The sequence below is a fragment of the Myripristis murdjan genome, chromosome 16 (assembly GCF_902150065.1).
Source record: "Myripristis murdjan chromosome 16, fMyrMur1.1, whole genome shotgun sequence".
Classification (NCBI taxonomy): domain Eukaryota; kingdom Metazoa; phylum Chordata; class Actinopteri; order Holocentriformes; family Holocentridae; genus Myripristis; species Myripristis murdjan.
Genome location: NC_043995.1, coordinates 24,493,230 through 24,509,116, shown reverse-complemented (window position 1 = coordinate 24,509,116; position 15,887 = coordinate 24,493,230). Strand labels below are relative to the sequence as shown.

At 40.8% G+C, this 15,887-nt stretch overlaps 1 protein-coding gene across 1 annotated transcript; it reads left to right on the top strand.

Annotated features, from left to right (window-relative positions):
* Nucleotides 1-112: 112 nt before the first annotated feature.
* Nucleotides 113-12,916, top strand: rragca (Ras-related GTP binding Ca). Its single transcript, XM_030072301.1, has 7 exons — nucleotides 113-472; nucleotides 2,254-2,457; nucleotides 4,095-4,294; nucleotides 6,453-6,567; nucleotides 7,507-7,649; nucleotides 9,555-9,703; nucleotides 10,859-12,916. Exons 1-7 carry the CDS (start codon nucleotides 290-292, stop codon nucleotides 11,011-11,013), a joined length of 1,149 nt encoding a protein of 382 aa, XP_029928161.1. The 5' UTR covers nucleotides 113-289; the 3' UTR covers nucleotides 11,014-12,916.
* The last annotated feature ends 2,971 nt before the right edge of the window (nucleotides 12,917-15,887 follow it).

Below are 15,887 nucleotides of genomic sequence, written 5' to 3'. Positions count from 1 at the left end.
GTGGCAGCCCGTCGGACGAATCACCATTCGCGTTGTGATCCGCACAGCCAATCAGAATTAGGGGGGGGGCGGGATAAAGAGAGGATTTTTTTTTTTTCTAACAGGAAAGGAAATCCAAAGGAAATGTGTGGGACTGGGAGCACGCTCTGTGTTTGTAAGTAGCCCAAGCATAACTGACAAAGTATTTCATCGTTTAACGCTAGGTGCTGGGCTATATTCCGGTACAAACACGGCTGTATTAAACGACAAGTAAGGGGGGGATTGGGGAAGCGACCGTCGTTAGGTCAAAATGTCGATTCAGTACGAGGTGGAACAGCTGGCTGACAGCTACGGGGTTGCGGACTCGTTCCCCAAAGATTTTGGCTATGGAGAAGAGGAGGCCGACATCGAGGACAGCCCAGCACCGTCCGATAGCAAACCGAGAATCCTGCTGATGGGTTTGCGAAGAAGCGGCAAATCGTCAATACAAAAGGTAAGAAGAGATGTTAGCCACCGACTGTATTTTGCCTAACGCGGCGAGCGACGCCTTCTTCTGGTTTTCGCCAAGTGACGTTAGCCAACTAGCTAGCGAGTTAGTTTAGCATGTAGCCAGCGGGATGCATAAGGGCAACCAACATCTACAGCTAAGGTCTAAACACAGAGTGGTTACAAGAGTGGGATAACTGTAAGAGCAAACCTCCTACAGTCATTATAGGCTAGTTAGCTCCCAGCATTAGCCAGCGTGTTTGATATAGACATAAATGATTAACCAGGTTGGCTACAGAGGCTCAGTGCATCTCCCTGATCATTCCTTTGTTGACATACGGCATGTATCTGTCTGGTCAACAACTTGGTTATCATGCTAAGTTTAATTTAGTCCCGCCCATTCGTGAAAGGTACTGAAGGCAACACACACACACACACACACACACACACACACACACACACACACACACACACACACACACGCACAGAGCAGGTCTGATTTATTGCTCTCACATGACAGTAGAGCGGGCGGCCACACCTTTACATTCTGCAAGTCACAACACTTTGTTTTGAATCAGTTTGGCCACTGTGCTCATTGCATTGTGTGTTTGATGTCATATTTAGTTGAGATCATCAGCAGCTATGTGTGGCTACAGAAAGCTTTCTTTGTCATTCTCTTACTCTGTAAGTCTGGCCCTGTGGTTGAATAATTGATAATGAGCTGCAGATGTCTGTTCTGTGATATAGTGTATTATTCATGTCAAACTGCACAGTGGGCAGTGCATTTCCCCTTTAAATATGAGCAGGGGGTAGAACAAGACTGTATGTAGTGTGATACAACAGTGGCCTATCATACAGATATCGCCTAGAGAAACAGAAGTGGAGAGTTATGCATTTCTTTCGGTGCTGAAGTTGCCATGCATATTGCATGCTCAGTATTGTGCTGTGTTTGCCACAAATCCACAGGCCCTCAAGTCCCAGATTAACTTTGTCCTATAAAACTCTAGTATGGGCTGAGAAACATGTGATTTGGGTTTTTGCTGGTTCATTGGCCTGGGATCTCAGTGGCCTGAGTGCCAGTTCAAAATGGCAGTGGGGGGAGTAAGCACCACAGTTCCTCCTAACATCACTAACAGGAACTTATTTGGTGCTTGTCACTCTGTTCAGTTGACAAATGCACTTACTAGTCCTTAGCTACACTTTGCTGTTCAGCACACAGTTATAAAATGCTGAATGTTGAGTGTTATGTACAGTGTCATGGGCATAGTATTTTTTGCAGTGTGCCCTTGCTAAGCATGTGAGGTGCTGATGTCTTTATACATTGCATGTCTCTGGTAGACAGTGGTTTATCTATCAAAGCCATCTGCTGCACCACTGTCTCTCAGTTTAGCCATAAAGCTGTAATTAGCTATTTTTCAAGCTTTTCCTGAGTATAGGATCACATGATGCTCACAGGTGTCTGAGATTTCATTTTCAAAAGCAGCATTACAGGCTTGCAGTTCTTAATTTCCTGTTTTGTTGCTTACTGTAGCCTGTACCCACATTGCTGGTATGTAACACAGTTTCAACTTGTTATGGGAATAGGCTATTGCGAAAGGATGATCATGATTATAACACTGGCCTTGTAGGCTACTACACATGCAGTTATATTATCCTTGTGCTGTGTGGTAGTATTTTTTTTTGTTTGTTGTTTAAATCAGACTCTCTTTATTGTCAGTCGGTCTCTGCATTAAAGTCCAAGTCTTGTGTGTTTATAGAGCTCAGAGATGAATGTTCTTCTGTTTTCAGGTGGTATTCCACAAAATGTCTCCCAATGAGACTTTGTTCTTGGAGAGCACCAACAAGATCTACAAGGACGACATCTCCAGCAGCTCCTTCGTGAACTTCCAGATCTGGGATTTCCCCGGCCAGGTGGACTTCTTCGACCCCACCTTTGACTATGAGATGATCTTCAGAGGAACCGGGGCCTTGATATTTGTCATTGATGCTCAGGTGAATTACGGGACATGTTGATTTAGCAAATGGATACACATGAACAAGCGGGGTCAAATGGAAATGAGCAGGAAAAAAAAAACCATGTTTGCACAGAACACAGTTCACCGGTTGCATGCTTGTATCCCCATTCAAACCACATACTTTTAGATCGTTGGTAAACCAAATTAGAACATCTGGCGGTACTTGACATGTCATCTTACAAATATCTGACTGTTTCCACTGTCTGCTGACTAAAATATCAGGAAATTACAACTTTGTGCTGCAAGCAGTCACAAAGTGAGTAGGTGTTTTCAGCTCATTGTGTACTGTGTCGTGAAATGATATTTTACATCCTTACACATATTTGCAATCTAAGAATTACTGAATAATTAGCACATTGCCTCTCTTTAATCACATTTCTCACGTCCACAATTTTCCTGAGAGCAAACATAAGTTAGTATCTTCTTATTTTTTAAACAAAAGCACACATAGAGGCGGGTAGGTTTGAGTAACTGTAGAGACGGTCACTGGGTGCTAAGTCTGTGTGTGAGCATGACAAAGACAGAAAAAGATGATTTATTGTTCAAAGTAGATTTCATGCACTCGGATTCACTCCCTCTGAGGTTTTCTTCATTGCTGGGGATCATGTAACAGTATCCTCAGCTTAGCCTAGATGCTGGGAATTATTGGAAATGTTGAATCTGCACTTGACAGACTTGAGTTTGATCCTTTTTTAAGTTGTTACATTGTGCAGCTTTACAGACCAAACAGGCAGCAAGTTTGAATCCAGCACCAACACACATTTCACTGGTTTAATGTAAGCTGCTACAGAGGCTCTTGATTGACCCTGAACAGAAGGAGGCTGGCAAATTCAGTGATAAATAGCCAAGAGAAGCCTGGATGACTCAGGCTGCAAGACAATTAGATGTCACTGATGTTAACTTACCACGTAATGACCTAAGGCTTTCAAGACGTAAATCTAAACCATGATCTAATTCAAAGCTGATCGGATTGAAGGGTTTATTTGCACTCAGGGACGCACTCTGGATTCAGCTTGTATCAGTGGTTTGTCACACAGTGATATCTTAGGAGGCCCTATTTTTGGCTTGTTGTTTTGACAGACAATGGAATGATGGATTTCCTCATACCAGTTTGAAAATGGGTGTGAATGTTCGTCTGGCCTAAACTTAGGGTTAAGCCTCATAATCACTAAGAGCTTGGCTCGCAAAAGTGTATTACCCTTGCCAAGCTCTTTTTCACGAGCAGTTTTTCCTGCTTATTTTGATCAGGATTAGCCGTGGCATAGCTAGTGTAGTCGGTGTTATTCTGTAGGTAAAATCTTTAATGTTTTGCAATTATATTACTCTAATGTTTACTATTTTTCAAGCTTCACCTAAGCACAGGATGGTCCCAGGTATTTGTGAGAGATTTCATTGCCAGAAGTAGCGTTTTGATCCTGCAGTGTTTGATTTCCTTGAATAAAAGTAGCTTACTAGTTGTATTGTGACCTGTGATCCCATGTGTTTAATGATGGTTGTGTGGATGAATGTAGATGTAGGCTAAGTTTTGATTGTTCGTTTACATACACGGCCATTTTATGATTCATCTTGTGAAAAACTCTGTATGTGTGTTTTGTGTCATATCCTCCCTCTCAGGATGATTATGTGGAGGCCTTGGGCAGGCTCCACCTCACTGTGTCACGGGCCTACCGGGTCAACCCAGAGATCAACTTTGAGGTGTTCATCCACAAAGTAGACGGCCTCTCAGACGATCACAAGATTGAGACCCAGAGAGACATCCACCAGAGAGCCAATGATGACCTCGCAGACGCTAGCTTAGAGAAACTGCACCTCAGGTAACACACACTCTTTAATCATTTATTCATGTCAACATCAGTACAGAGTAAACAACGATGCAATCTGAAAATTTCCCGGACTTCACTGCTGTGTGTGCAGTCGTATTGAATCGAGTTGTAGATATAGATGAGCTTGTCAAGGTATTGTATCTGACACCCATGCATACATACACACACCATTTTTAGACCAAGTTGCTTCATACTTTTTATCTCTGTATGTTGAGCTTCAGTTTCCTGGACCCTTGTAATTCTTGCGACCCTGTGCAGCTCATGCAAGGAGGCCCTTTTCCTTTTCTAGTAGCAGCTGAATGCTTAATTGTAAAAAAAAAAAAATATAGTAAAGTATAGTATTGAATACTTAAATACATTGCTCACCTGCAAACAAAGTTTCTTGCGCTTAGGAGAAGAAAGGCGTGTTTAAAATACCATGCAAGTGAAGTGAACATGCAGATCCAGCATAGGGAATTATCACCAGCTCCAGCCAAATGCAAGCAAATTTTTGACCGCTGGAGGCAACAATAAATGTAAATGATAGTACGAGGTGGAACTCTTTTCACTTAGATTTTAAATTATTCTAGTTTTGTTATGCTGGTGCTGAAATTGTGGTTTTTAGGTGCATGTTATAACTTGAGTATGTTATGTTTTTCTTGTTAAATTTTTAATAGGAAATGTGAAATTAAAACTTGTACGCCTCATCACATGATCTTGATGCCTTATCTACATGTTTATCTTCCTTTATGGTGAGAGGTATCTTGCTTCCGTCTGCCTTGGTGGCCTCCTAGAAGTGATCGCCTTAACACCAGATGTAGATGAAACGCCTTCACTTACAGTCTCAAATAACTTGACAGCATACAAACCTTGCTTTGTTTTAGCAGTTACCTGTGAGAGCAGTCACGACACTTGGAGTAACAAGTATAACTAGGACAGAAGATACCACTGTTTCTGAAATGTGCTGCGTTGAGCAATGGTAGTCGGCAGCGTAGGTGATTATAGGCAGCCACCAAGGCTCCTGACCTGGAGGGTTAATGGCGAGCGGTTCAGATTTGATGTTAATAGTAAGGCCTAATGACATTTCTGCTGTTCAGATTTGAGTATGTAGCTCTGCCATATGGCACTCTGCATATTCTTAGTGTTACTGTGAGATTTCTCTCCAGCCTCCTAATGAGGATGTGCAGTGACCTGTGCTACACATACCAGAGCTTTTGTTATTAGGACTGCAGTGGCTTGACTTGATGTAGAAAGAAAGCTAAAGTGCACATTTATTGATTCATTCTCATTTCCTAATGGCTCCGTGCAACACCAATGCTGCTATGAGAGCATGTGATTTTTGTTGTTGTTGTTGGTTTGTTTTCCTTTTTTATCTCCAGAATCATAGCTTTTTTGAGCCAGCTTTTGGTCATTAGGAATTCCCAGGTTTCGTGTTTCACTTCACATCCTTGGAGGGAGATTTTGGCTACGTTTCATGGGTCCCAGTCATAGAACCTGGTTCATACGTCTTAAATAGAAGCCCTCATACTCTGCTGCAGAAAGTCTAGATGTGTGGATACAGATAAGGTATCTTGCCTGAACATGGTCAGCTCTACTGCAGGTTTGCTGTTGATGTTCAAAGGACTGTATGATGACACCCAATGCACTATATCATATGTGGGGTGGGGCTTTTATTTTTTTCCACACAAGGCAGCTAGAGCAGGACCGGATTTATAGTGGAGCCAGAAGAGAGGTTTTTTCCCTCTCTGATGCTTTCTCCTCCATACCACACTGTAAAGTTGAATTTCTGCCAAGTGCATGCAGACATTTCAGTTTGGCCCAAAACCACTGGCTTCCTCTGGGTTTGATCTTTGCCTTACAATAAATTTGCCCTTGCAACCAAAACGCCTACGTCATGTGTGACCATTGTCACAGCAGCCATGTGAAGTTGGGTTTGTTGCTCACCATTTGCTTTTCATTCCTCTAAGTGTTTCCATGTCTGAATCAGGCTTTCAGGAAGCCCTCTGCGCCACAGTCCAGTTGCTGCTCGTCATGTGATGCCCTGACTATTTGTATTTTTACCTGTTCTTACATAAATTTTGAGGAACTGAGAAGCGTTTGTAACTGGACTGTGGTGTCAGTCAAATAAATGCTTGTTCACTTCCTTTTTTTAATCTCTGCTCCCATTCAGCTTCTATTTAACGAGTATCTACGACCACTCCATCTTCGAAGCCTTCAGCAAAGTGGTGCAGAAACTCATCCCTCAACTTCCCACTCTGGAGAACCTCCTAAACATCTTCATTTCTGTGAGTAGGGAACAACTGCATACATTTTTTTTTTTTTTGTCATTGACTTGTGTGACTCGTGAGGCAGCCTGCATGATGTGAGTCATCGCCACCCTTGATGATTTTCCCCCCTTGTCTCTATAGGCCCAGCAGTTGTTGTATAACAGTCCCTACAGCCCTCTTGAGGTCTTCCCAGGCAATGTTTGTGCTCTGCCCCTTGATAGTTGCGCTTGTCTTTGGGTTGAAGCCACTCAGGATTTCTGACACATGCACATTCTCAATAATTCATTTGAGTCCCGATGCTGTTGGTTACACCCAAAAGATTACTGGGAGAGATTTTTTTTTCTAGGCACAAAGGCTGGAGAGGTACAAAGCTCTCCTGCCTCGCATCGTGTTTATTAGAATTAAAAAAAAAAAAAAACTACCAGCACTATATAGGTAGGGTTTGCTGCATTGGGGCAGTGCAGATAGTGTAAGCGAAGTTTTACCTAACTAAATTGAATTTAAGCACATTTTATTTTTTAATGAAGTTAAATACTACACTGTGTTTGAAGTTTTCTAGTTTGCCATATATGGTAAGCCCAATCCATCCAGATCTGTGGTAGGGCCTCACATTGCATTCCAACGATTGGATATTGTGAGGTTTTTGATCACAATATGAGACTGACTATTGAAAATCTGACACCAATATGAGTAAAATCAGATTTTTGGGAATCCAGAGCTGTTACCTGATTCACCCTGGCATGAGCAGATGATGAAAGTTGCATTAAAATGAAAAGTTTGACTATACCTCAGTGCTTTCAACAGGTTAAAACAAACTTTTACAGAAGACCCTGCAACCTTTTTATCACTTTTTACTTCAGTTATCAAATTGATTTTCTCCCTTTTTCCTCTCTTTTTTTTCATCCTCGATCTTTCCTCTGTGTCCTTGCTCTGTGTGTCCTCTCCTCTCCCCCACAGAATTCAGGGATAGAGAAGGCCTTTTTATTTGATGTGGTCAGTAAAATCTACATCGCCACAGACAGCTCCCCTGTAGACATGCAGTCCTATGAGCTGTGCTGCGATATGATCGATGTGGTCATCGACGTCTCCTGCATCTACGGGTGAGATTGTTTTCATTTAATTAGCTTTCATTTCATTTCAGTTTACAGATGGGGACTTATTTTGGCTCTTTGTGTGAAAACTGTTGAATCCAGATTGATCCAAACCCAAAGCATGAGAATATTATGATTTTGATGTGCTTTCTTTTTGGCTTAACATGACAGAGTATATTACAAGATAAATATTAAAATACTTTAAGAATTGTTTTATTGAATGCTCAAAGAAAATAACTTTTAAAATCTGCTGTTTTCTTGTTTTTATTTCCACTATATAAATCAAATTTGGGTTGTAGTAGTGCTTTCTATTCTTTCCATCAATCAAACGTGGAAATTTCACAGGTGTGTTCAGGCATTTCCAAAATCAAACATTACTGCATAATGAAGAAAGAAACATATCTAAATTGCCATGTACTCAGTGTGTAAATGATGAAGCTTGACAGTGACTGTTTTCTGTGACATAGCCTAGCGCTGTTACGAGAGCAAAAGAAAAGAGATCTATAATTAGCAAGTGTCATGGAAATGGGAGCACTGATCTGATGTCAGTCAACATCTTAAAGAAAAAAAAAAAATCACCGGAAAACACTTAAAAACTATCAGAGGTGCTGTTTGGTGGTATATTGGATGTATTGAAAACTAGATAAACTTATAACAGGAACAATAAAGATGTCGAAAAGATCAAGTGCGCACTTGGTGCCAGAATCAAAAAGCAGATGCCTTTTACTGCTCTCCATTTTACAGTAACATTTAACAATCGCACAGGGGATATCCATTGTAGACGAGGTAGAGATGCCAGTTTTTCCAGTGACTGTAGCCAAAATAGCAACCGCAGCGTGCATCTTTGCTGTCAGTAGCCTGGCTTGTTATGTCCCGGCACCGTGATACATACAAGTTATGTTTTCATGGTGTCATCAGCCTCTGTGTGTGTGTGTGCAGACGCATTCTTTTGAATACAATAACTCAAAAACAATACATGATAGATTTTTCATATTTACACCAGAGGTTTCCCAGACAGAGTAGATAATCTCATTAAATTTTGAAGCACCTTGCTACATACATTTGCAAATTAATGAGGAGAAACTGGTTTCCTTTAAATTACTATAACACTTGAATGCTTTAAGCCACTTCATGTTAATGCTGCTCGTGTGTTATGCGAAGACCTGTTTGATATGGAATAGGTGGTAATTAATATATTAATATGCTTAATTAATGGCCTCATTGTCATAACTGGTTATGTTTAATGAATTGGTGATTATGGCAGGACATCAGGCAGCTCAAATGTCTCATGTTTTCTTCTGTTTTTTTTTTTTTGTTTTTTTGACATGAGGAGTTAAAGGGTAGAGTAGATATCATCATAGTTCTCTCTGGGTAACAAAAGCAGATTGTGGGAGTTGTGTGAAAAGTCACAGCTAAGATGTTAAGGTTGATAATTAAGTTTGAATTTTCACTTTTCATTATGTTTATTATGATTTTTTTTTTTTTTTTTTTTTTTTTTTTTAGATGCTGTAACTTGCGATTAAATTTAATAGCATGTATGTATAACGCAGTAAACTTTTATGTTGCCTGACTGTCTGACCTGAACTTGCCTCTTGATTACAGGGGAAAAATTAAAACAGCATGGCGTTAGTAAAATACATGTGAACGAAATTCACATTCTATCCACAATAAGCAGCTTCAGTAAATTACAGAACAGAAACTGTAAACAGTTTCAAGAAGTGATTGGATTGGGGTTCCCAGTTTCATTGACTCTGGCAGGGTGTCTCACATGTCCACAACTTCTAGTTTTAATGGTGTAATCACCTGAAGAAGTTAAGAAAGCTTAACTTCAAAGCTACCAATTTTTCAATGGGAGGGGAAACCACAGTTTATTGCCTAATTTTCACACTGTGACGTTGTGTCATGGCATCCCAGCTTGAGGGAGGACGGCAGTGGCAGCGCCTACGACAAGGAGTCCATGGCCATCATCAAGCTAAACAACACCACTGTGCTGTACCTGAAGGAGGTCACCAAGTTCCTCGCCCTCGTCTGCATCCTGCGAGAAGAAAGCTTCGAGCGCAAAGGTAAGCTGTCATGGAAAATGCTGATCCCCTGCCGCTCATTTGGCTTAATTGGGCTCACAGTCTTGTACCCTTGAGTAGCTTTTCTTCACCCCTTGTTTTACTTGACTGTAGCATTTCACCAGCTGTGTGTGTATGTGTATGAACAGGCATGAATATATTATGAAGTTTATGGTCTTTTAACATTTCGGGCCTTTGGGTGTGAAGCAATACTGTGTTATGGGATTAAGCACTGGGATTTTAATTTGAGGTTGTTTTCATGTTGGATGCATGTAGTTCATGTAATAGAAAACCTCAGTTCTCTGGTAGCAGGGTTATATTAGTTTTCACCCTCATAACCTCCTCATGGTTCTCCAGTCTTTCAGTATGTTTAGTAGACATAGGAAAAATGAAAAAATGATGCTTAACAGCTCATTTTTGTGCAAGTCTAAACTTCTCCCCTCTTCACTGTGCGGCTGGGCTGAACCCGAGAGCAAAAAGTGCACGCTGCTGTTTTGTGTCAGTCATGTATCGAACAGCTGCTGCTGGCAGTTTGGTTGAACAGGCCTTGAAATATGAGTTACTCTTTGAGTTGACTGGATCACCAAGTTCCCGAGATGCCTCGTAGATGCAGTGGGTGGGGAGCTGAGGAGTGATGTGGCCACACGACTAGTGTTGAAACGATAAGTTGATTTGTCGATCAGCGGAAAGTCTATTCTAATTTTGATAATGATTATTTGATGAATGATTATTTCAGCTCCAGTAAGGTCACTAACATGCTAAGATTTGTTTACTTTCCTCTGTTCATTATAAAATTAATACCGTGGGCTGCTGGTCAGACTAAGGAAACAGTTTGAAGACATAATTGTCAACCCTGCTAGACTGTGTCATTTGTACAATTAAAAGACCAAATGATTAATTGATTAATTGGAAAAATGATCAACAAAGACAATAATCACTACTTGCAGCCCTGTACATACATTAAATAAATGATACATAAAATGGATGTATTTTTTCTGTTCTCACCACCTCTTACACTTTTTGTTGTTTCTCTTTGTCAAATTCCATGACATAATTCAGTACACGAGGTGTTTTTTTTGGGACTTTGATCTCAGATATTACTTGTACTTTTATATATGTAACAGCTAATCTCCAAATGTATCATTCTCTCCCCCTCAGGATTGATAGACTACAACTTCCACTGTTTCCGGAAGGCTATCCACGAAGTATTCGAGGTTGGCGTCTCCACTCAGCGCCTGGCAGGCCCCCAGGCAGTGGGCACGCCCTGCACCAAGGCTGTGGCTCTCAACGGCACGCCACGCAACACGGTCTAGACACCCAGAGAGATAAAAAAAAAAAAAAAGAAGAGGCCAAGAGAGGGTAGAGGAAAGGAAAGAGGGAGAAGGGCCAGGGAGCCTGCGGAGAAGAGACTAATGGATTGGGGCTCACCAGTGCACCAATCATGATCCCTTGCTCCCAGCACCTAAAGCACTGAGAGACGGCTAGAGCCAAGAGAACGTAGGAGCAGCACTGGAGCACAGAGGGGGCACACACTTCTCAAGATAGGATGGAAGGGAAATTCAAGCATCCGTTTCAGGACGAGTGCACGGCATTTTTAGGCACACTGTTGGCTGCGAGGGAGTCAATATTGTAAAAACGCACCTGGACTTGTGTACACTAGAGAGAGAGCAAAAGGTGTTGTGGATTTTTCCTTGGCTTTCCCATTGCAGTCAGAGGAGGGGGTGATGGCTGTGACAATTTGCTGCTGGTCCTTCTATGTGAACTATGGAAAAAAAATAATACAACTTTATTGTAACTCCTTGCATTGGACAAGCTGTAATGTCAATTTGCAGGGATCAGAATAGTGATGTACCCTTATAAAAGGCCCTTCCCCCCCCGAACCCACCCAGTTCTGCGCTGATGAAAAAATGGTGGATGAGAACAGCTAGTCCAAAACCCCCCTCACAAGTTCAGAGATGGCCTTATGTAGATGAAGCTTGCCTCAGACGCAAGCTTTCTCTCACTACCATTCACCTCACGCTACCTGAATGCTGCCCAAAACTTGCTTTTTGGTTTCACTTCTGAAGGGAAAAACAAGGTTCCTCGAGCAGAGTGATAAGGGATTGCAGTGTCCATCTGTTAGGCTTTTTATGTGTGGTATGTGAGTGTGTGCGTGCGTGTGTATGTGTGTGTGTCTGTGTGTGTTAAAGAAAGGTATTGTTCCTCGATTCCAGACTGGGCCCCATATCTATACTCGTGAAGGACCTGTGCTAAACATTGTATGATGTCCTAGTTATGCAAACAGCTTGGCAAAGTAAAGCTACTCCTAGCCGTTTGATCAGCGAGAGTAACTACTCTGCGTGTACTCCACCTAAAATCAAACTTTGTAATTGATATTGCTGATATTAGGTTGTAAGATTGGAAAAAATGAATTTGGCTACAGATTTCAGTGGAAAATATTAATAAAAATGTTGCCAAAATTAATTATAAAATTGAAATAATCAAATGGGTAAGAAAATGTAGTTCATAATCAAAGACCTATTTTCTGCCAGTTTGTAATGATATTATTGTCTTGAATTAATCGTATCTGGTTGAGTTGCAGGACTGGAGTCAGAAACTATAAGGTGTGCATTCCTCATTGGCTGTTTAGAGTGAATGTAATAAACATTTTGGAATCATAATGAAGTGGACTCAAATAAGATTTTTTTTTTTTAAAAAACCACCTATCGTGTCAGTCCTGCCCAGAATGATTCCATTTCTTTTATATTTAGTGTGGCTGTAATCACAAAAATTCACAAGAACAAAACACAACAGAATATTCAGCAGCGTCCAATACCCATTCCAAGCATGTATGCATCAGTGTATTGTCAACTTGTATTGTTCAACCCTAACATCGCTCATTGTATTTAAAGGTGGGAATGTGAAAGTGGACTAACCAAGAAAATTAAACATGGAAAAGAGGAGAATAAGACCAAATTTCATTACTGTTGCCATTTACAATTACATGCAAGATGTTCAAGATGTCCTTTCTTTTCTTTTCTTTTCTTTTCTTTTTTTTTTTTTTAAATCGGGGCAGATGTGGGGACTCAGACTGGCTTCATCTAAAGACACGTCCTGTCAACCTAGGCCATTATCAGTCACATGAAAATAAACACTTGCACATCTGAACCATGATGGATGATTGATTTGATGTATTATGACGCTATACTGTGTGAAATAAATGAAAATCTCAATTTTCATTTTGTCACTGTGGTAACTCTCTTGACAGTGCTGTAAAGTTTTTTTTTTTTTTTTTTTTTTTTTTTTTTAAACCATGCAAAAAAGTAACAATACCTTTAGTATTTTTTGGGACTACTGGTGAGAATGATTACATAACATTTTCCTGTTACAAGAACAAGAATATTTGGATGCTTAGTTTTTTCAGCAAGCCCTGCAGTTACCCTTTAACAACCCCTTTGCCACCATCATGTGTAGGCCTGAAAACAAACAGCAGGAGGCGCCATAGGACTGTTTCAGTGTTCCCCCGAGCTGCATCGTAATTCATCTTTCCCTCTTCGCCTCTCTAGCTCTATAACTGTTTTCATACTTGTTAAATTTACAGTAACCATGCATCATTTGCTGAACCTGTATGGTGAATTATACAGCCTGTTAAGGCAGTACTATAAATGTCAAGCGGCTACCTACCATAGCAAGAAGCAAAGAGAATTTCTGTTTCATTTATTGGACTTGCAGTGTGAGCGTAACAATAGGGCAAATTGGATTGCTTGGTATTGACAAAACATAGGGTTTACCTCACATCCAATTTGTAAAGAAGTAAAGTCCACATTATCCTGATAGTTTCTGTTGCTTACTCTGTGTAACAGTCTAAATTACATGTTTAACCACTGCTAATTTGCTCAAAATAGTATTTCCAACAATGCAATTCCTCGTAGGCTTAATTGTCAAATGTCTAGAGTTGGCTGCAGTTCATGTGTCATTATAATGAGTGAGCAGCAGGAGGGAAAAAAAAATATCCCCTTACCGGTTTAGTGCATAAAAAAACAAGTCACTGAATAGCTTCGCCATGCAAGTTATTCACCAGTTAAGTTAAATAAGCCTCACAGCTACTGTCACGACCCATTATGTGGGGTGTAGGCGAGACAGCTAAACACCACTTCCACACAATTTAGATGCAATAAAACACTGACAGCTTTTTTATCCACTTCATTAAGCCCCTAATTTCTTATAAAAATCTCCCGCATTAATCCTGGCGATGGTTTCCCTGCGGTTCTTTAAGCTCTCCTCCAACCTTAGCTGCCTTGCTTTGATGCTTACTCAAATAGGCTCTAATTTGAGATAAATTATGCATCCGCATGTAGCCTACCCATGCCAAGGAATATAAAGTGTGACACTCTGAAAGATGGTGAATTAAAGCAAAGTGTGATGTCTCGACAGGCTAATGGCAGATAGGTTAGACCTGTCAACCTGATGTTTTGTTGATCTAGAAGTCACTCCATATTCAGGGAAGGCGAGGGGTCATTTCTATGATGTGTTGAAGGTCATTCCGCCACAGTGGGAGAACTCACTTTTGGTACGGCCACTTGTGCACTGGGCCTGTCTTTTTGTCATCATGCCACTCTGAATCCAGTCTTCACCATCATCTTTAATGTGTGATTATAGCGTAATTAGACTAATTAATCCTGGGCAGGACATGTGCCATTTGGCGGACACTTTTATCCAGTATGCCTTTAAGTACAATGCTAATGATGTATACACTCCTGATAGTGAAAGGCACTACATATCCACCGAATCATAAATGCCCCACCTTGGATTAGTTAGTTCAATTAAAATAATCACATTAGCAAAGCCAGGTAAGTGGCAAACCTAAGTGCAAGACAGTTAAAAATGTAATGTAGCTAAAAGGAGTATGAAGAAGAAATTTGACAAATCATACACAACATTAACCGTAAACAAACATTCCTGACTCCCAGTGCACCTGGATCCTCTGATATCCGCTCAGTCATACAGTGACTTTCCACAGTCTCTAGATGGGGCTGTTGTCTGCCATTTGACCATCATCCCTCAGCGTTTCCTCTTAAGTGTTCACCCCAACCTTTCTTCCTCACAATGCTGCCAACATAGGAATCAACATCACATACACATACATACCTCCAAAGAGTGCAAGCTGGAGAGGGAGGATTGAGGAGAAGTTGAGGAAACAGCAGAGACAGAGCTGCATGATGTACAACTGTAATTTGGCACTGTAGCAGCTGCTGAAATTGCCTTGCTTTATCAAAAATGACGCCGCCTCAGCCCCCCAATCCCTAATAAGGAAGCTTAACCCATAATGAAATAAACCTAGCAGAACATACTTTTGCCTCTGATGTCACGCTCACTTCCACAGCTCCTTACATGCAGGCCCACCCTTCATCTTGGATGTCTTAGTATCATTGCAACAATGATATTCCCATTATGTTCTTAATAAAAACTCAGTGGTGCATTATCTCTGATCTTTACATTTTATTAACTACGGTTATGAGAGACGAGGGGAACATGACACTGCCACTAAGTGAGACATCTCAGATAGGTGACAGATTTTAAAAAAGGGGCCTAATTGTTCTGGTGTTAGGCAGATCTAGTGTGTGTCATAATGTCTTGCGGATGAAACAAAGTAGTAGTGAGATGGGCAGTTTGTACTATGCAGTAGTAAAAGAGTAATAACCAATGTGACTACACTCTCAACAAGCCATCTGTGACAAGTCAGTGTGTGATCTTGGTGAGAAAACTGCATTAGTTGCCCGACTGCTAATCTGCTGGTCAAAATGACAAGTAAAGGATGAAGTTCCCAGATGTCCAGCATGTGACATAGAGCTGCGATGATTATTATACTTGGAGTCTCACACTGACAACTTTAAATTTTAGTTAGATTGTAATAATAGTGTAATAAAACTTCTCAAAAACAGCTCAGTGAAAGGCCCAAGAAGGGGAACTCTATTGCAAAAAACACAACATATTAAATATTTTGAGTCAAGAAACTGAACTTGCTGGAGCTCCAAAAGCAGAAATATAAGCTATTAAGAACATCTTCAAAATTTGACAAATGTTTAACTCAAAATCTTGCTTTTTGCAAAACAAGACAAATAGTCGGCCTACCTTTTTCCGATGCAATTTCTCTTTTACGGTATCAGTGCAAACATGCTGAAACAAGGCAGAGTAAGGCAGATCAAGG